The sequence below is a fragment of the Quercus lobata genome, chromosome 3 (genome assembly GCF_001633185.2).
Source record: "Quercus lobata isolate SW786 chromosome 3, ValleyOak3.0 Primary Assembly, whole genome shotgun sequence".
NCBI classification, from domain to species: domain Eukaryota; kingdom Viridiplantae; phylum Streptophyta; class Magnoliopsida; order Fagales; family Fagaceae; genus Quercus; species Quercus lobata.
This window is the reverse complement of record NC_044906.1, coordinates 15,331,672-15,354,469: the sequence shown is the minus strand read 5'-3', so window position 1 is coordinate 15,354,469 and position 22,798 is coordinate 15,331,672. Positions and strand designations below refer to the sequence as shown.

General features: G+C 33.8%; 1 protein-coding gene across 1 annotated transcript; it reads right to left on the bottom strand.

The window, feature by feature from the left end:
* Positions 1-2,241: 2,241 nt before the first annotated feature.
* Positions 2,242-4,917, bottom strand: LOC115979398. Its single transcript, XM_031101424.1, has 2 exons — positions 4,771-4,917; positions 2,242-3,100 (listed from the first exon to the last, which is right to left on the bottom strand). The coding sequence occupies exon 2, from the start codon at positions 3,072-3,074 to the stop codon at positions 2,412-2,414; it is 663 nt and encodes a 220-aa protein (XP_030957284.1). The 5' UTR covers positions 3,075-3,100; positions 4,771-4,917; the 3' UTR covers positions 2,242-2,411.
* Positions 4,918-22,798: the final 17,881 nt, after the last annotated feature.

Sequence of the window (22,798 nt, the reverse complement as noted above, 5' to 3'; positions counted from 1 at the left end):
TTGCCTTGTGATGTAGGATTTCATTTTAGAATCTTCATCGTCTGAAGACTCATCAGTGTCACTGCTCTTGGCCTTTACTGTCATGCTCTTTCCCTTACTCGATTTCCCAATCCTTGTCAAATCCAACTCATAGGTTTGCAGATTGCCAACCAGCTTTGTCAAAGGAATTTTGTCAATATCTTTTGATTCCTTAATTGCTGTGATCTTGGCATGAAATCTCTCGGGTAGAGATCTGAGCACCTTTCTAACAATCTTGGGTTTGTGAATGGTTTCTCTAAGATTAAAGGCTAAGTTCACTATGTCCTTGAACTTGGCATAGAACTCATCGAATAACTCCATCTTAATCTCTTCAAAGCTTGTAGTGAGCCTTTGAAGTTTTGAATCATTGACAACCTTAGTTCCTTCATAAGTTGTCTGGAGGATGGTCCATGCTTCCATTGCAGTTTCAATGGAAGATATCTTCTTAAACTCCTCATTTGTGACCGCACTGAATAAAACATTCAATACCCTGCTGTTGAAGTTAGCCACCTTGATTTTAACATCATCCCAATCGGCCGGCACTTCCTTTGGCTTGGTCCAACCTATCTCCATAGCTTGCCACACTTTTTCATCTAATGACTACAAGAAAGCACTCATGTGTACCTTCTAGTATGCATAGTTAGTGCCATCAAATAAATGAGGTATAATTAGAGACTGTCCTCTATCCATGACAAACAGGGGTCAATGGATCACACAGCAAAGATTAACCCTAATCAGAGTATGCCTGCTCTGATACACTTGATAGGCCAAGAATGTATTGATCATTTGTGATAAATTAACCAATTAATTAGTCAAGTTAATTAATTAATTCAATTAACATGCAATACGCGTGGTAGCACAAACAAATCACCAACTAAGTTAATATGCAGTGGAAAATATTTACGAAAATCATGGTATAAATTGCATTTAATTGCTAAATATGGTAGGTAAAAGTATGACTTGGAGGGTGAGTGATTGTAATGAGCTGATGCTATTACAAGTGATGGAAGTTCTGTAAGAATATGGTATACTAATTCTATCCCAACCCAAGTAAAACTCATGTTCAATTGAGAATTCATAGAAATTTCGGTTATCAGTGATTGCTTAAACTTTGTATTCATTAAGAAAATATTTTATTAGCTTGAGCTCCTTAAAACTTCATGTTTATTTTTGTTCATACCACAAATTGAAATATTGTTTAATGAAACACTAAGCATAATTTATCATGTCAATGGTCTATTGTTACTTTCTTAACTCACATGAAAGATAATGAGTCTTGTAATTTAGCGATATTTTCCATTCGTAGTTTACTGAAATTTTGTAAGTGACATGCATTTAGGAAAAAGAATTTAGAATGATTATATCAAAAGCCTAGATATCATTATGATTATTTTTATTATGATCTTTTCATATTTCATTATTTTCTAAATTTTTTATTTTAATGAATTCTTGGAGCTTTCATATAAATTTTATCTTACATTTTAATGTTCCAAGTAACAAGTTTATCATATTCAAGTAGTTCTCTATTCTCTCTCTTCCTGCCCTCCACACACCCCCCCCTCCCATTTATCATAATCAAATTGATATTTTCTAATACACTTCTAACTAAAAACTATTTACAAATAAAAGAAACATTATCTACAAAATAAAATTAAAATGGGGAAAAAATAATATAAAGTTTAAAGCATTTAACAATATAATCTAATTTATCTTATGTACTATTAGTCCATTACAATTTTATTATATTCACCTAATAGTCTCAACTTGCTCAAATGAAGACAGATTCAACGCATAACTCAATGAATTAATACTAACAAAATTTAAATTAATTTTGCACAGAGAATCAAATACATGGTTCATGTATAAAATATAACAAAAAGAGATAATAAAAAAAATGCATTTAATTAACCTTGAGTAAAGTGATACATGGTGAAGGCAAGTTGAAATATAATTTCCAAAATTGATTTTGGTATAGAGTAAGAGAGAAATGTTTGGCGCATGTCCATATGAGAGATTAGGAGCCAAACATTGACAATCTACTATGTGCTAAACTAGCTTACAAAAGTTGAAATTTCAAGTTGTCAAAATGATAATCAATGATGATTTGATACACTCATTAAAAATTTCAATCGAGTTGAATTTCTATTCTTCCACAATTTTGGAGAAATCCCAAGACAAATAACCATCAACTCAGAAATTTTGAGACGTTTCTCTATGAGAAGATTGAAGCAGAATAAATTATTATATATGATTTAGGACAAACCAAACACAACCAGAAATTTCATTAAAGTAGTTCGAATTACACAAATCACATGCAACATTAGCATATATAGCATATATAACAACACAGAATTAAAGCAGTCAAACCCATAGACAAGATGGCCTTTAGAGGCTTAGAGCATATCAAAGAGCTTATTCCCAATAACATAAGAAGTATAGGCATTGTGCACCGCATACTTGACCTCTTCATTTGAGAACACCTTAGCATCCCAGTCAGGACATTCACCAATTGGTTCCTTTATATCCATTCCAACTTCACCTGCCAACTCCGCTAATCCATGATTCTCAACATTCGGTTTCTTCAGAATTTTAGCAGCCAAAAAGCCTACTTCAACACCTGTCTTAAAATTTACAGGTCGACAGGTGAAAGCTCCTATAGAGCCTGCAACCAGTGACAAATAACTTAAGCTGCCCAGCTCTGAAACTATTTTGCTCATTCCGGTACCCAGAAAACAAATAGTCTCATCAGATAGAAAATGCCCAAGGGTCTCAGATATCCTCTCCGGGTCGGGTATTTGGATCATCAAGCAATGACTCCCAACACAAAGAACCAAAAACTTGCCTATATCTTTTAAATTCTCAAAAGTTTTGACAAACTTAACGTCGAGTCCAACAACTAGCCTTTCTGAAGTTTGTAACGAAGATCTTAACTCATCCATCTTAGCACCAACCAAAGCAGGATTTTCGACTATGCTTACCTTAACGTTTGCACCGTGTATTTCAATGTCATAAATGCCCATTTTTGACAGGAATGATAGTGGTATGAGGTTCATCATGTTGAACTAATTCAAACCAGTGTTGCCTGTGCATAAAAAGAAACTCATGTAATAAAGGAAAAATCTAACAAATGCGCTAAGCATTAGCATTGGGGGGTTTACACCCCCAGTTGCTATTTTGCCCACCAACCAGCCAAAACACAGCTCCATCCGGGTATACATTTCTAAAAAAATTTACAACCCATGAACAGTCAGTTCTTAAATATAGAACTTACTTTAGCAATGGATGTAAAACCGAAAATAATATTTTATTCTCACTCAAACCGAAAATAATATTTTATTCTCACTCTCTCTCTCTCCATATAAATTAAAAAAAATTACATGCTCTCTCCTCATTCTCTATCTCATCTCTCTCTCTCTTGCCAACTGTTCACTCTCGCTCCCTTTCTATGACCTTGCTCTCTCTTTCTCCCTCTCTCCTCTCTCTCTCTCTCAGACCTTGCTCTCACCCTCAGAAGGGTGGAGATCAGCGGTGGCTGAGCGTGAGGTGGGTCCGTGGGCTGAGCAAGGTTTGTGGGTTTTTAGATCGGTAAAGATCGGTTTTGTGGGTTTTTGTAGATTGGTGTAGATTGTTTGAGCGTGGTTAGGTCAATTTTGTGGGTTATTGTGTATTGGAGGTGGTGGTGGTGGCTGGGTTTGGCAGCGGTGGTGGATTTGGCAGCAGTGGTTTTTGACTTGTCTCTCTGTCTTGTTTGGGTCTCCCTCTCTATGATTTTGGTGGTCGGTGATGGTGGTGGTGGTTGTGGCCTGTGGGGATGGTGGCTGCTGTGGTTGATTTTTTTTATTTTTTTTATGGGGTTTGATTTTGGGACGGGTATTGATTGTGGTGGTGGTGGCAAATGTTTTTTTTTTTTTTTTTTTTTTTTTGGGGGGGTAATTTTGGTGGTGAAGAGTTGGTGTTTGTGGCTGATTTTTGGTGGAAGGTGGATGTGTGGCTTTACCGGAGAGAGACAGGAAAGGGGAAGAGAGGAAAGAGATGAGTGAATGGTTTATATTGTTTAATGTTATATTTTATATTATTTTAATGAATTATATATAAAAATAAAAACCGGAATAGTGGGTGAATAATAAAATTAGATAGTAAAATAAATAAAATAAGTTTTAAGTTTGGAAAACAGAATAAGAATGCTCTAAGGGAATGTTTTAGAAACTATGTTCCTACGTGTAACATTACATATTTTTTCATACGTTTTTTCCCTCATATATATATTTTTACACTATGTTTTCAATTATATGTTTTTAGTTTTTAAGTATTTTACCAAATACCCCTATATTTTTAAAAACTTTTATGAAAAAAAAAAAAAAACTAATTTTTTAACAATTTTTTACATTTTCATACCATTTTTTTTTAAAAAATGGCCAATTAACAAATTCTCTTATTCAGGCTCAATAAGAATAACAATTCAATGGGGCAAATTAAGTTGACATGAAGTGTAAATCATTTTGGTGGCAACTAAAATATCTTTTTCATATCAACAGTAGCAAATCTGTGGCAGATCAAATAAAATTACGTGCCCATTATATAAACAAAATTTTGTAGCAGATATCAAACATGTTACTGGAAAGAGTAACGAACCCTTCCATGAGAGATGTTTAACTGACTACATATGCATGCTTCAAGTGAAACCTGATATTCAAACAATTCACAAGCTAAAATACTACACAAAATAGAGAGAGAGATCACAGAGACACTCACTTCTTTGGATAAGAATGGAGATCTGTCTATCTTTCTCGATCGCTCCTGCAAAAGCGTTTGGCTAAGGAGTAAAGTTATAGGGAAAGCAAGAGAGCTAGAGATGTACAGAGTGTAGAGTACAGACTAAAGAAGCACGAAGTGGCCTTATCTTTGGGCCAATTTAAAAAGAAGAGAAACAAGGAATGGTCCCATTTAACTTTTTAATTAAAAAAAGAAGAAGGTTTAGGCCCGTTTCTTACCCCCTTCTTAAATACATCTTTTCAATTTTTAAACAATATTGTATATATTTTTACACATTTTTTCACTCACATGTATTTTTAAACATTTTCAAATACATATTTTTAATTTTCAAGTATTGTACCAAACACTCATAATCTTTTAACTTTTTTTACCTCTATTTTTCTCCTCCATATATTCACGTCTTAGTTCTCAAACAACAATTTCCAGTTCTTAAGGGGGTGTTTGGTTTATGTTTTAAACAACTATTTTCAGTTTTTAAACAATATTTCACGTATTTCAATGCACTTTTTCACCTATATGTATTTCCATAAATATTTTCAAACAACAACTTTCAGTTTTTAAACACATGTACCAAACGGGCCCTAAACAACATTACACGTTTTTCTACACACTTTTTCACTCATATTTTCACACATTTTTTCAAACAACAATTTTCAATTTTTAAGTGCATATATCAAACACCACCTATCTTTCCCATGCCTTAACTCTTAAGTGTTTCTCTGCTGCTTTATCAGATTGAAGACAATTCAATATTTACTTGAAGTCCGTAGTCACACCAAGTGAGAGTCATCTGTCAATCATCCACAAGAATGTGTGTTTGGAAAAGTTTATTTAAATTTTTTTAATGTAAAAAATATCTTAAAGTCTAATTATATCTTGAAAATTGTTGAAAAAAAATTTAAAAATACAATTTTTTTTTTTAAAAGGTTATACATAAAAGTTAAAAGTTGAATTTATACACAAATATCACAAGTAAATGTGCTAAAAAGCTAAAAGTTGAGTTTAAAATATTACTTTATCTATTTTTATACCCTACATTATTATTATTTTTGTTATAAAAATACCCGTTTTATGATATACTTAGTATTAAATACTCTATTATTTTACAATTTCATTTAAATTTTTTTTTTCTCTTTTACCGCTGGAGTCTCTAACGGATAATGAGTAAAATATTAATTATAATATAGTATAAAAAATAAATTTTTTTTCATTTATAAATTGATATCAATTCAATGTATTTATTAATTTATTAGTTAAGAGCTTGCACTCATTGGAGAAAAATCATGCTTCACGAATATTTTCTAGGATAGTCATTAAAAAACTTAAATTATAAAAAAATTTAATAAAAATAGAAAACTTCATATATTGACCAAATAAATAAAGAAGAAGAAAAGAACACACACACATACATACAAATACATAAAGTCTAACAATTTCCTTTTCAAATTTTCTTATTTTGAAATATTTGTATGATAGTTTCATTATTAATGTTTCAAGTTACATCTTTTTCAAAATTTTAGTGCGATAAAAATTTTCTTGGGCTTTTTCTTCTATTTGTAATGACCTTTTTTTTTTTAGAAACTTTTTGTCTGTAAAGACCTAATATATTGTTAAGGAGAACAAAGTTTAAGGAGGAGTTTTGCTACATGCTAAGTTGTTGCCTAAGGCTACAACTCTTACTAAACAAATTAACTTTGCTACATATTTTGAAAACGACAAAATTTAACTACAAAATTGATTGTGGCCTAAGGAGACAACCTTACTTAATATCATTAACATTTTTATATATTTTAAAAATTTAACTATTAAATTGCATATTCTTTACGCTCTTAATACACATGTCAAATTTTGTGTTAATTGGGTATGATTTTATACATAATTTTGAACTACAAAAACTTACAATTTAAACAATTTATTAATGACATAGTTATTGATTTTTAATTTTCTAGAAATTTTGCAAGCATGGAGGATATCGGAAGAAAAAGTAATCCAATAGTAGATTTGTCAAAATTTACCTCCAATAAAAAGATATTAAATAAAGTTATAGATTTAGGCTACAACCAATTTTGAGCTAAACTTTGTCATTTTCAAAATCTAAATTTTGAAATGCATGTTCTTTATGTTCCTTAATATACATGTCAAATTTCATGTCAATCAGATGTTATTTAATATTTGATTCATAAACTTATTATTTATGTATAATTTAGACTACAAAAACTCAAAATTTAAAAATTTGATTGATGATATAACTATTGATATTTGATTTTCTTGAAATTTTGCAAGTATGAAAGATATAAAAAAAAGTGTAATCCAATGATGAATTTGTCAAAATTCACATAAAAAAAAATTGAGTGGAGTTGTAGTCTTAGTTTACAGCCAAGTTTATTGTTAAATTTTGTCTAAAGTGTAATTATGTTGAGCCTAAAAAAATTTCGGGTGATCCCAAATATTTTTTAAGGATAAAAACACAAAAAATTTATATATAATAATTATTTTTTTCCAAATTAGGGTGGTCATGACCACCCTAGACTCAACATGGATCCGCTAGTGCTATGGATTGAGCACTCCTGTCCTAAAGTAGGAATTAACCATCCCATGTCCAAACAGAGTCTATACTTTACCCTTGTCTAGCTAAACAATTCGACTTAAAATGAAAATTTTCAATTATTAATCATGGTAACATATCACTAGGAAAGTGGCACTAAGAGCACTGACTGGTGCCTCAAGATCTTGGATATGAAATGCTAGCCTATCCATTCATCCATATTGAGCGGTACATGTAACATGCACACTATATGCTACAGTGCCGCGAACAATAATTCCCTAAGCTTTTCTCGATTTATGTGACATAAATTATTGTATATTAAATCTATCTCTTTTATATATATATATATATATATATATATATATATATGTTGGGTGCATGTCACACCCTTGGATTCCATCACACATATTTGTCAAGCTCATTTATGAGCTTGTTTCAAAAGTCTTCAAAGCTTGCTTGCTCATTTATTGAGAGATGACCAAGACTCGTGAGAATTCTAACTTCTCTTAATGAGAAGTGATCCAAAGCGTGTTGGACACGGCTGAAGAAAAAGAAAACAAAGAAACTAAGAGCCCGTTTGGTTCCACTTTTTGAGCCCAAAAAGGGCATTTTCAAAAAAGCTAAACCCAGTTTTGCGTTTGGTAAGCTCAAAACGCAACTTTTTTTTATAAAAGTTGCGTTTTGAACTTTTATAATTTTTGAAGACAAAACGCGCAAGGAAAATGGACCCTGAGCGGTCCATAAATCAAAACGCGCTATGCGTGTTTTGTTATATTACCGTTGCAATAACCAAAAAGACCGAAATACCCATGCAGTTTGACGCCCCTCATCTCTCATCTCTGCTCTCCCTTCGCATTTGACGCCTCCATCTCTTCTCTCTGCCTTGCTCTGCCTTCGTAAGTCTCTCTACTCTCTGTCTTTTTTCTTTGTTTCTTCTTCCGCTTCGTCTTCCTCTTCTTCTTTCTTTCTTTCTTTCTTTCTTTCTTTCTTTCTTTCTTTCTTTCTGGTTCTTCCTCTCCGTAAGTCTTTCTGTAGTTTTGGATTGTGGTTTGTTTTATGGGTAATGATTTTTCTGTGTGTTCTTTGGGTTGATTTCTCATGGGTATGGGTTGTTTTGATTTGGACCGAACCTGGGTTGATTCTCATGGGTTTGATTTGGGTTTTTTTGGTTTTGATTTCTCTGTTCTTTGGTTGATTTCTCACTTTTGGTGTGTGGGTTTTGATTTCTCAAGTACCAAAAACACTGATCTGCTACCAAAAACCAGGTACCAACACCGATCTGAATTTTTTTTTTTTTACCGAGTGTGGGAAAAAAAATTTCGGATCTTGCTATGAATGGGTATTGTTCCTTTACTTGTTTTGTTATTTGTTTTTGCTGATTGGAATATATAATGAAGTGTTTAGTTAGTAAAAATATATAATGAAGTGTTTAACACTGATCTGAATTTTTTTTTATTTTTTATTTTTTATTTTTTTATTTTACCGAGTGTGCTATTTTGATGACATAGACACAACCTAAAATCCTCCAAGAGGTCAAATATGTTGGACCTGATAAGAATGTTGATGACTCAGAGGATTTTATCTGATCCTGATGAGAATGTTGCTGCTCATTTTATGATCTGTTATTTTGAATTGCCATCTTTAGTTGGTAATCATGAACATTTGGCTAAGGGGTTATATAACTTGTCTGAAGTATTAGTTAGCAATTAAGTTTTCAAAATGGAAAAGTTCATTATGTTGTTTATGTGCCCCCATCTTTCCATTTGCTGATACATTTACATTTAGGAGTTGGAATTGTCAATGGCATACATATGCTGGTCAGGAGAAACTTAATAATCATAACATAATTTGGACAGGAGGTCTTTTACACACTAACTAGTTCTGATGGGAATGTATAATAATCTCTTGCTTCCGCTCTCTCCTTCTCTCTTTCTACCTATTTCCTTTTTCTTTTCTTTTTTCCTATTATTTCAACAAAACTAATCATAGTTTCTCGCTCATGCAACAAACTAAATCCAAACTCCGGAGATGCATGGTTGTTTACATATTTAAGCTACGTTGAGTGTTGATAATGAAAAGTGTATACTTTTTATTATGTGTTTTAACTCCCATCAGGAGCAATACCTTATCATCATGTATATATGTTTATTTGTGTTTATGTCATTACATGGTTACCCCAAAAAGTTCTAAACTAATGGAAAATAATTCCATGATTTGTGTTTCAACATGTACGCCATTTTTTTTTTTTTTTTACGTACTTAATGCCAATCCGAAAGCCTGATCATTTATGCCAAGTTCAGTTTTGCTTAACATCTTGCTTGTTAAGCAATAGGGGTAAATTTGAGCTAGCCTTCTCTAGAATGGTGTCCAGGATGGTTATATATCAACCTTAAGTACTGTCTTTTTTGGTTATATATCAACCTTAACTACAGACAATGAAACTGTATGATATTAAGCTCCTTGGTTTATGATTCTTTTAACTTTTTAGGATAACTCTACTGTGTATTAGCCATTTATTGTTAAACAAGTGGTTAAAATTTTTATCATACTATTAGCATCTAGACAAACACACACAAATATATATATATATATATATATATGTGTGTGTGTGTGTGTCAAAGTTTATTGGTCAATACATGCAATTAGGTGTTTAAATTTACCGGGGAAATCTAATGTATTGCGCTTAGGTATTACACCTAAATTTTATCCTATTTTCTTATACAAATCATATCTGTAATTTATTTTTTTTGTACATATTATTACTATCTCTCAAAATATTTAATTTTTTTTGCTTTTAGCACCCTCACTACTACTTTTCTTTTTCTCTTTTATCTCAACTTTATTAATATCGAAGCCACTTCATTATAGATAGCAAACTATCTCAAAACCGTCCCACTCTTCTCCCATGTGAGTTTTCCCTTCCTTGAAGAGAGGTGGCATCCCTAATCAAACCTTGCCCTACCTTGTTACTATCCCTAGTGGATTATCTTAATTTAAGCTCTCCCATAAAAGAAGCTGTATATATAACACATTATAAAGGTTCAAAACTTAGTACGTATGTTTTTATATGCCATATAATATAATATAGAAAAATACATACATAATACTACTACGTAGTGGATATCATTTACTACATTTATTTAGGCACTAACACTCAGATTCTGCCAATCTGTTTCGCTAAACCATGCATCAGAACTTGATTTAGTTCTGTCCCTCTCTATCATACATGTATATGCTTTCTCATACCTTCTATTACCCTGATTGTGATATGTTTGATGTTCATGACCTCTGTAATATGTATATATGCATGACTAACTCTCCGTAGAAAGAGCCTAACTCTGCTTTGTAATTCTGTTTGGACCTGCTAGTCCTTGTACCTGTTTGTTTTGATCTTAATAAAAAATTTATGGTTTTGCTTATATGCTTCAACCTCACTGGTTAACTTTATAGATGGGTAAAAACACAACTTCCAACCCTGAGGCAAAAAAGGCTAGAGCATTATGGGATAATAATTCAAGCTGGACCACTACTTTTTGTAATCTTTGTGTGGAACAGATTCAACTTGGGAATAGGAATAAAGGTGCTGCCTTTAGTCCCACAGGTTGGACCACTATAGTGACCAAATTTTGTGATGAGACCTGTCAAAATTATGATAGGGAGCAATTAAAAAGTATGTGGGATGTGTTAAAAGGTGATTGGAGATTGTGGGAACAATTGAGGATGTGTTAAAAGGTCCCATCTTTTCCATTTCATATCCAAATGCTTATTGTATCTGCTACTATGGCTCTTCATAATTTTGTTAGACTAAATGATAGGGATGATAGGGGCTTCATAAACGCCAATCGAGATTCAATTTCTAGAAGAGGAAATAATAATGAAGCAGACAGCAGTTATGAGCAGAATTCAGGATCTTTAACAGACCCTGCGATGGTGGTTCTTCATGATTCCATTGCTAATTCCATTTGGGGGGATAATAATTAGTAGTTGTCTTTATTTTTTTATTTTTTATTTTATATATATAATATCCTGTAGTACAATTTAAACTTGGGTTATTGGTATGTATTTTATCATCTTTTTTACATTTTTGTGTTGTACAATTTAAACTGAGATTATTGATATGTATTTTATAGGTTTTTACATTTTTATGTAGTACAATTTAAACTTAGATTGTTGGTGTATATTTTATCATCTTTTTACATTTTTATTTTGTGCTTCATGTTGATGGAAATTATTTAGATTTAATTAATATTATTATTATTATTGTTAGTAAGTATATGAAATAGATGATTTAATAAGTATGAAATAAACTCACATCCACAAAAAAAAAAAAAGTTTGAAATAAATTCCCTTATATATACATTTTCCTTTTTGGTCATTTACCCCTCAAAAAGCCACTTTTAACAGTTTTTACCAAACACTCAGCTTTTTCATTATGCACTTTTTAACAGCTTTTGCCAAACACTCAGCTTTTTGAAACTCCACTTTTTCATTATGCACTTTTACAAAACTCCACTTTTTCATTATGTACTTTTTCAAAAAACTGAACCAAACTCACCCTAAGGCCATTCGGCCTTGTGTGAAAATCTGAAAAACAGGGAGCCATATTTGGCCATTGTGTGTGAGTTTCAGAGAAAGCAAAAACACAAAGAGATATTCAGCCATTTGTGGTGCAGTCCGTGTGAAGAGATAGAGAGAAACACAGTGAGAGTGTGAGAAAGTGAAAAAAAAAAAATGAGACATTTTTCTTTGCTCAAGTTACACACAAGGAAGATAAATTAGTGGAGTTCTCATGGAGTTTTTGAGTGCTACAACCATGGAGAGTTGGAATATTCAAAGGAAGATTTTGCTACTGGCTTTGTGGTGAGATTGTATTTACTCATTGAGATTTATTTATTGTATATTCAATTTATTGTGAACTCAAGTTTAGTATAAAATTGATATTTGTAATCTCTATTTCATAGTGGATATTTTTCGAAGTTGCCCTGTGGTTTTTCCCTCTACACTGGAGGGTTTTCCACGTAAGATTTGGTGTTCTTGTGTGGTTGTATTTATGTGGTGCTTGCTGAATTTTTTTTGTTTCTATAATATTGCTATTGTTTGGTAGTTATATATTTTAATTCACACATAGACAAAGAGGGGATTAGAATTTTTCCCCCAACAAAAAAAAAAAAAAAATATATATATATATATATATATATATATAGTGTTTACCATCCAGCAACAATAAAGTGCGAAAGCAACAATAGTGGGTTTTTAGTTTTTTGTGTGCTAAAATGCATTTTAGCTATTTTAGCATCTTTGACGTGAATCTTCTAAAAAAATAATAAAATAAAGGAAAAGAAAACATTGAAGAGACAGTGAGAGAGACATTGAGAAAATGCAATAGTGCAATGCGGAAGAAACATGCAGAGTTGGAAATTTGAAAAAGTAGAGAACAAAAAAAGAAAAAGAAGAGGAGAGAGGGATTAGATCCTGATAATGGGGGACAAATTTGATATCAAGGTAAGAAAAATACAAAGGAAAGTGTTTGTCTAATTTTGGCCTGTATGCATTTATCGGCCGAAATTTGATATATTTTTCGGTACAGCCTAAATGAGTCCGATATAGCCAGTATATGAATCGGTACGAAACATTAGTATTATGTACCAGCTGGTATGGTACGAAATTGTCATCCTTGGTCTTTATATATGGTTTTGCAATGAAGACTTCAACTCATTTAATTACCTTAGCAACAACCACAACAGAATTATTGAATAAACTTAACTTTAAATTTGCACCATGTATTGCAAATACACATACACCGATATACATCTTTTTAAAAGATAGTGCCGTAGTTTGTGGAAGTTGAACATCTTCAAACCAATGCTTCTTGTACTTGCAAGAGTTATAGTAAGAAAAGCACTTGCATAGTTGCATGGGGATTTTTATATTGAGGCAAAGGCAAGGTATTGATTGTGATTATTCTTCTTAATCTCCAAAGATCATTATTTTAATATATACACCAAAACTTTTGATATCTAGTTATACAAGTGTGGTACTAAAGTTTAGTTTTCTCTTGTGTAACACGTGCATTTCATCAAGTTTTAATGGCATAACTTGATGACAATCATATAAACAGCTGCATAGGCAATAGCAGTGGCATACTCCATTTTTGTTTTGATAAATCAATAATTGAAGCAAGAAGAATTTAAACTCTAGATATCTTAATTAAAAATACTAAGAAGTGCAAAGTGCAAACCAATTGAGCTACAAGCTAGGCTCTTGCAGTAGTGATATACTTAATTGCTCAATGGTCAGTACCTTGGTACCACAAGTTTAACAAGCCAACATCGTGGGCTTCTTGAAAAAAAAAGTCTATCTCAGTGAGAGAATTGGATCCTCCAATCTGATTTGTTAAACAAGCTCTCCAGTGTTGATAATTTGAACGAGATAAAGAAGAAGAATTATGGATTTACAAACCCAATTGAAGGCTTACTGCGTTATATTCAAGCCTTCCCCTGTTAGTCTTTGTTCTAGAGGTAACATACAAATCTGGTAAATCACTAATCCAATATTTGATGGACCAATGTCATCTAGATATACTCTATAAGGCCACATCAATATAATGAAAAACTTTCATGGTTGAAAGAGATGTTAAACTGGCTATTTACATCTCTTTATGCATAAAGTGTTTGATGGTTTAGAAAGAAAGGGTTTGAGATGTGAAGTTAGTAGTATATTGTAACTATTTTAAAAAAAAAAAAAATTCCTTAGAAATAGTTCCTCTTGCACCTTGGCATTTATAAATGTATCTATCGCAGGTGCATGCCTCGTGCAATTGACGGCATAGTAATTAAGTAATTATAGGAGTGAATAATCTGAACTTTTGAATATTTTTTTGCATATATGTAAGGTGCATTAATATTTTTTCCAAGTAAAATTTAGTATTTAACATATATAAAAGGACAGTAATTATGTTACGTAAGGTACATTTTTATAGCATTACCGTATATTTTGATTCCTTACCAAAACTAATTAAATTGTAGGTCATTAAATTTTTATTTCAGCCAAATATATATATATATATATATATATATTCAAGTTCTTGCAACCATATCAATATAATTTATATTGTTTCCTTGTTACAAAATTATTTATAATTATAATATCAGTGGGTCATTCGAATCTCTAAAAAAAAAAATAGGGTCAATTTTTATAACAAAGAAAAGGGCCATTTGAAGTTATTCATGCCAGAATACGTTAAATATACTCCACTTTTTAAATTATTTTAATTAATTTTATTTTTTATGAAAGGAGGTGGTGTCTCATCCTTTAGCCAAACTATTCCACTTCCTGCCTAAGAGACACCTAGAAACCCTCATAGATCTATTGATATAGATTTATTGGCTTGAACCTTTTATTCACTGCTGGTTAGGAAATATGATATTCACGTTTGTTCAAAGGCTGAAACTAATGTGGTTGTATGGTATTTAAAGAAGAAAAATTTAGAGATCTGTGGGTTCCAGTTAATTTAATCGGTAAAGTTTTTGATAGTTAAAACTCTCTAAAAAAATAAATTAAAAATCTTTTTACTTGTAAAATATTGTATGGAAAGGTATAATGCTTGGGCCAAGTGTATTACATAACGAGTCAATACAACAACTATATGGTACATTGTAATTTTTTTGTTTTGTTAAAGTGATAGATACCACTTAAAACATCTTATTTATATAATATTTAAAAGTTGAAATGTAACACTTATTGTTATTATATTTCTGTTGAGTCACATTAGAAATGACCATGTCATCATTTATATATAATGCATTATACTTGTATATATTCTCAAAACTAATTGTAACTTACCAATCATGATAGGACCATTACTTTTCACTACCATAATTTCACACATTCTTAACCTTAAATGTAATTTTTAATAGAAAATACATATAATACAAATAGCTTGGGTGGAGACACCATTTATTTATTTTTAGTTTATACTTACCCTAAAATAAATCATATTCCATAATTGTATTCATATCCGTTTGCTAATGTAATAGTTAAGTTTAGATTGAAGGGTCCCGTTCTGCTACTACTTAGTGAATCATATGTCATTTTCATAAACTTTAAGAGATAGAGATAATAAACCCTCATTTCGGTCCAATTCGGTCCATTTAGGTTCATTTGGTCTAATTTGGTCCATTTTGATCCAGTTCAGTCCAATTTGGTCCATTTCGGTTCAGTTCAGTCCATTCAGTCCACTTTAATCTAATTCGGTTCAATTTGGCCATTTATATCCAATTTGGTCCAGTTCGGTCCATTCAATCCATTTCAGGTTAGTATGACTTGTTGGTTATGTTATATACACTCTTAACGACTAGAGCTACAACACGGCTTCTTGAAGTTTGTAACAAAGACTTTAATTCATCAATCTTCCAACTGATCACATAATAATCATTTTTTTTTTTTTTTTGATGAAGATCACATGATAATCATTGATTACACTTGCTTAATACTTTGCATCATCTATTTCAATTTCATAGTTACCCATTTTTTATTGCAGAACTGTAAGTACCTAGTTTTTTATAATGTGGAAATAATTGAAACAAATGTGCCTCTTGTTTACATGGGGATGTTTATATATACTGGTGATTCCCCTAAAAAATATATATATATATATATATATACTGGTGATAAGTCCATGAGTAGCACTTTTTTATTATTATTATTATTATTATTATGCATAGAAACTCATAAGTATTTCTATTTAAAACATTAGATAAAAGTAACAATTTAATAGAAATATAATCATAATCTTGGAGAAAAAACACTTAGAAATATTATTATATATAATTTGAGACTATACTACAATATATAAAATACTAATTTTACAATATTTATATCATTCTTAATGTGAAGGAAAGAAAAAGATATGATAGTAAAACTTATTTTATAATGAGATACAAATTAGGGGAAAATGAAACATCTAAGAAAATGTTTTCCTCTAAGAGTAATGCTACAACCACAAAATAGTTTGCAACATTTTTACAAAATATTGATGTGGTCAAATTTTTATTGGTTTTCATCTAAACCCATCATTAATATTGCCTTTTCATTTATCAATAATTACTTGCCACATCAGCAGTTTATAAATTTTTTGTAAAATAATTTGTATCTCTAGCATTATTCTTCCACTAAATGTAGAATGTTAATTTTTACCATATATGTGAGTAGTGAGTTTCAATAAGAATATTAAAAAAATATGTAATAATTTTTTAGGAGGTTTTCCCTAAAAAAAAAAAAAAAAAAAATTAGGAAGTTACATTTGCATAAAAACTAAGATAAAGGGCATGTAAGGACTCAATTTGTAACGATCCCAAACTGATATTGGGTTCGTATGTTTAAGGCCCAAACAATAAATTTGTAGAGAGTGGGCTGAAAGGCTAGGCCTTGGTCACCGGACAGTGATTGGTCATGGTGTTCATAATAATCGCATGAGGGTGAACCGTACTTACCCAAGAAGTCTTTCTCCTCAGCACGGACTGGGAGGCTAGGGTTCTTGGCCTTTTTTCCCAGCCCCCTCTTTTGGATCGCTTTCCTCTCCTTTTTATACTAGCATTTATCCTCTCCCTAACGTTCACGTGTAGGCTCAGCTTTCTGGGGCTGATACTTGTCCTATCAGCCCATACCCAAAGTGGTTGGGAGTGGCTGTAAAAGCTGAAAAGCATTACTCTGTCAGGCGCAGAGTACTTAATTGCAATAATGGTAGCCCTTCCCTTGTCCTTTGTCACCACACTGTTCAAGGGTCCTTTCCCCATCAATGCAGAGGTGTTTAGCTTTTCCGTGAACTGTTCCTATACCGTACTTGCCCTTTCTTCTAGGAGCGCTTTGCGATGCCAAGGACAGAATCGTCCTCGGCTATATCTCTAGGCCATTTGGATTTCCGTTGTATGTCCTCTGCAATGTCTCTCCTCGGCTCGGGCCTTGGGCCCTAATGCAAAGTGGGCCGGGGTCACAAATTCCCTGGCCCCACAATAGCCCCTCAAAATCCTGCTATCCGGCCCCTCGGACGGAGATGAGGGTTTTGGTGACGTCGGACCTATGTCACGGCTTGCCAAGCCTCGTCCTTTATCAATGCCGGTGCCTCTTCATTTGCTTGGGACATGCTCTTGGTTATGAGACATTCCCTTAGCTTTACTCACGCCGCGTTCTTGCCGTTTCGGTGCACGAGGCGCATCTTTAATAAGTTCCCTTTACAAGGCGACGCAAATCCAACGGTTTGAAGACGACGTTGGGAGTTGGGTGGGACTTATCTCGTTTGTAGCTTTTCTAAGTGATTTGTATAGAGTAAATGCCACTAGACTTGCCCCCCATATAAGAAGTGCGGTGGGAGGTCAATTTCTTTATTCGTAGACCCTTTAAACCTTCCAAATCCCTAACTTTCCAGTTGTGCCCATAGCCCCTGTTACCAGTGTGACTGAGCCCTAGGGAGTGATATGGTCAAGTTTGGGATGAGGGCAAAGGGACTACACCCTCTCCAGAAGCATTGGGTTTCCCCGAGGCTCAAGATGGCCCGGTCAGGGCAAGGAAGACAAAAACTCAAGACACTTCTTCCTCTTGACAAGGCAAGAAAGGAGCCTCTTCTTCCTTTAGCCAAAATCCGAAGCAGGTGAAGGTTGCATCAAATTTTTGGTGCGACAGCACTGAGGTTTCTCATCGTCGGTACCATCCGCTCTCTCTCGAGCGCTGCTAATATGATACCTGCTTGATTGCAGTCAGAGTTGGTATGGGGATTAGGCTCAACTGCTTCTTCCTCTCTTCCATCACTGGGGCCACTGAGGTGCCTCTGCTTCTTCTTCTCTTCCATCACTAGGGCCACTCTGACGCGCTTAGTTACTGCTAGGGCAAAATTTTGAAGGATTTATCGTTTCCCTGTGTTCTTTTTCTTTTTGCTTTTCTTTTTGCTTCTGTATTTAGCTTCTGGTATAGGCTTATTTAAGTCCCTTATTGTACACTGTACTACTTCTTTGTCTAATAAAAGATGACTTTATCTCATTTTGTGTGTTCTTTCATTTCTTCCATAATTATTTTGTAAATAGATGTGTTGGTACCCTTTTCTTTTGAACAATACTTGGGGCCAAAACCCTTGTTAACAAAGAGCTATCGCTTTGAACTTATTAAAACTGACAGGCACAATAATGCCGACTTGAAGTAGGTTAGCCATATGAGACTGACCGAAATAACTGCTAAATGCTCTGTATTGCATATAGGGTGATCACCTGAGGATGGGTAACCTAAAATGAACCATCCGAGAGGATCGCCGAGCACTAGGAGGTTTTGCCACGTTCCTGACAATATTCCTAGCCCCTATAGGTTTGAGTCCGAGGACCACGCAATACCTTGGTTCTGCCCAAAACTTATATTTTTTGCTTAAAGTAGTTGGTTTCCCCATAGGTTTGAGTCCAAGGACTATGCAATACCTTGGTTCTGTCCAAAACTTAGATTTTTTGCTTAAAATAGTTGGTTTCCCCATAGGTTTTGAAAGTTCAAATATGTGTATAAACATCCTTGAACGTTTAGACCCCCAATTTACAAATTAACCAATTCAAACTTTATGTCAAACAACTAGTGTGCGGAAAATGAACATAAGCTATAATATAGAATTGGAAAAACTATCTAAGCCAAATTAAAATCACAACCCACAGCAGATAATAAAAGGCAAAGATAAAAGGGAAGGAAGATGCAAACACAAAGACAACACGTGATGTGTTATCGAAGAGGAAACCGAAGCCCTCGACGTAAAACCTCTCCGCCGCCCTTCAAGCGGTAAACAATCCACTAGAAAATGTAGTTGGGATACATGGACAGCAATAGACTCTCCAAGCCTAATCTACTCAGTGCACCTAAGTTCTCCAAGCTTCTTGCTCCAACGAGGTTGCGCCAAACTTTTTTCTTTTCTAGCTTCCCGGATTCCGCTACTAGACCGTAGCATCAACCAATGTAGATTGGTTCCTTCCTAACTGCTTCCCAGAACACCAAACAGCCCTTTCACAGTAATGAATATGGTGAGAACAAAGTTTTGGTAAAATGCCTCTTAAGAATTTGACAATGGAGAGGAAGAGAGTTGAGGAATTTGAAGAGACTCTTATGTAAAGATTGTAGATGAATCAATCTTGTTTTACTCTAGGGTTTCTCTCTCAAAATTCTCTCTGGAAGCTCTCTTTCTTTTGTGGGTATAGGGGGTATTTATACTGGGGTGAGAGGAGAATGTGAAACATCAGGTTTTTCAAAATAGGGGTGGCTCGCGGTTTGGCCTCGCGACTTGACTAAGTTGCGAGACCTAGTCGCGAGATAACCGTATGGCCAGTTGTCCTGTTTTGTCTTGTAGTGCTCCAGCTAGTATGACTGTTCACGTTCTGGCATGCTTGGCACATGTGCTGCATCTGGCGGCTTGCAGCTGCGAGCCACCCGCGAAATCAAGCCGCGAGTCTCTGTTTTCTTGCACACTTTTGAGCAATCAACACTCTATCTCACTCACTACCCTTACAACAAACCCACCTAAATACAGGGTTACTAAATGCTGAAATACAAGCAAATTTGGTATGGAATAAAGCCAATAAGATGGTTGATTAAATTCAACCTTACAATCTGCCCCTTTGGCTATTCCGTGACAAAACCCTAAAACAGACTCTAGACTTAACATGTGAGTTGGGAACAGTTAAACAAAACTCACTCACACCTAACTCTAGAAGCTGTGAAGCACTTGAATCATAAGAACATGAAACTCCTGAAACACAACAATACACCATGATCATTGTATGCAGAAAAGTATGAAATGCATATGAAACAGGCTTAAGGTGATCAAGCAAAGATGAAGTGAAGTATCAAATCATGGCTTGATCAACCAAGTAATCACCATAAGGTAGTGATCACAGTGCTCATTCACACTTGGAATGAACATCAGAACATACAAGTTAACAAGAACAAAGCAAGTTACTTGTATGCCTAACACTCAACCAATGCATAATACACTAAGTATATGCATCTAGGAACAATCCTACAAGGACACAAGAGTGACAGTACTTGACAAGAAAATGTATGACATTTAGTTAACAGTACTGATTTAACAAAGTATAAAAGGCTGCATAAAAGCATGGTACAGACAATAAAGCCTACAGATATAAACCCTAAAAGCTTACAAAAGCAATATGAGTACAAACCACAAAATACTGAATATAGACTTAAACAATATAAACTAAAAATGCTTAAAGTTTCTCCCCTTCAAAGTGATGAGAAGCTGTGATACACTTGAAACATATATACTTGTAACCCGAAATACTTGCACAAAATACATTAAACTCTCAAGGTAAAGCAAGTAATAAAAGGACAAGTATAATGTACCAAATAAATTGCGATCAAGTAAAAATGATGTGAAACATGTGAGCAACTTGATCAAACACCAAAACAGTCATATAGAAATGACTACAATGATCACATAGCAAATCAAATGATCATCTGAACATGCATTCAATGGAGCACAATAGCATAGGGATATATGCATGTCCAAAACACAAACATGATGCAATACAAGAAAACAAACATAAAGAGAAACAAACAAAACAAAGTTTTCTTATTATCTCAATATCTTCTCCCCCTTGGTATATGCATCTCTCCTATGGAATATCTCTCCCCCTACTAATGTGCATGAGAAATAGAATTTCTCCCTCTAAGGATGTGCACAAGAGTCATATAGAAATGACAAAACACTCCGGTATACTCTCTAGAGTATACTCTCCCCCTTTTTGTCAGGAATAGACAAAGAGTCAAGAAGAAACGAGGGCAAGAGATGAAGGTACGAACAATGCTAATGATGCATAAGGGGTGCGAGAAGAATGAGAAAATGAAGCACAAACCTAAGACAATGTAAAATGCTACAGAGCATAAGGTAGACATGACATGCTAGGATGAAGAAGCAAGGTCTAGACCAATGCATGACAAGGGTAGCAAAGGTGTGTGCAAGAGGTGGCTGTGTGCAATGCATGACCAATGCATGAAAAATGCACATGTGGGGTAAGGTGTGTTAAATACACAACCTGAAAGTTCAAAAACGTGTATAAACACCTTTGAACGTTTAGACCCCCAAATTACAACTTAACCAATTCAAGCAATATGTCAAACAACTAGTGTACGGAAACTTAACATATGCTATAATATGGAATTGGTAAAAACTATCTAAGCCAAAACAAAATATAATCCACAGCAGATAATAAAAAGCAAAGATAGAGAGGAAGGAAGATGCAAACACAAAGACAACACGCGATGTGTTATCGAAGAGGAAACCAAAGCCCTCGGTGTAAAACCTCTCCGCCGCCCTCCAAGCGGTAAACAATCTACTAGAAAATACAGTTGGGATACATGGACAGCAATAGACCCTCCAAGCCTAATCTACCCAGTACACCTAAGCCCTCCAAACTTCTTGCTCCAACGAGGTTGCGTCGAACCTTTTTCTAGGGGTGTGCATGGGTCGGGTTGGGTCGGGTTGAGGGGAGTTTTTGACCCAACCCACCATGGTGGGTAAAAAAAAACCCAACCCAACCCAACCCATCACATAAGTCCAACCCAACCCAACCCAACCCACATGGGTCGGGTTGGGTCGAGTTGAACCCATGGGTTTGAAAATTTTTATTATTATTATTAAATTGAGTAGAAAAAAAATATTAAAATATTAAAAAAACCTAAAGATTAGTATCAATGTAACTCCTTAAAGGCAAACAACATTAATGACTAAACAACCATAGTAATTTATTAGGATTTGTGTGAACTAATTGGCTTTTATATAGGATAGGAAGAACTGGCTATTTAAAAAAATTTATTAATTATATAATATATTTTATATATATATATATATATATATTAAATTAGTATTAGTAGGAGAAACTAAGGAAATGCTGTTCTACAACTGTTTTTTTTTTAATTATTAAATATATAATATATATTTAAATATATATATATATATATAAAAGTGTCCTACAATTGATTTTAAAAAAAATTATTAAATATAAAAATATATTTTAAATATATATTAAATATGGGTGGGTCGGGTTGGGTTTGGCGGGTTTGTAATTTTATGACCCAAACCCAACCCAACCCGCCATAAAATTTTTTTTTGTAACCCAACCCAACCCACCAAGCCTTAAAAACCGACCCAACCCGGCGGGTCGGGTTGGGTTGGGTCGGGTCGGGTTTGGCGGGTCGGTGGGTTTTCTGCACACCCTTACCTTTTTCTTTTCTAGCTACCCGGATTCCGCTACTAGACCGTAGCATCAACTAATGAAGATTGGTTCCTTCCTAACTGCTTCCCAGAAAACCAAACAACTGTTTCACAGTGATGATGATGGTGAGAACCAGGTTTGGTATAATGCCTCTCAAGGATTTGACAATGGAGAGGAAGAGAGTTGAGGAATTTGAAGAGACTCTAAGGTATAG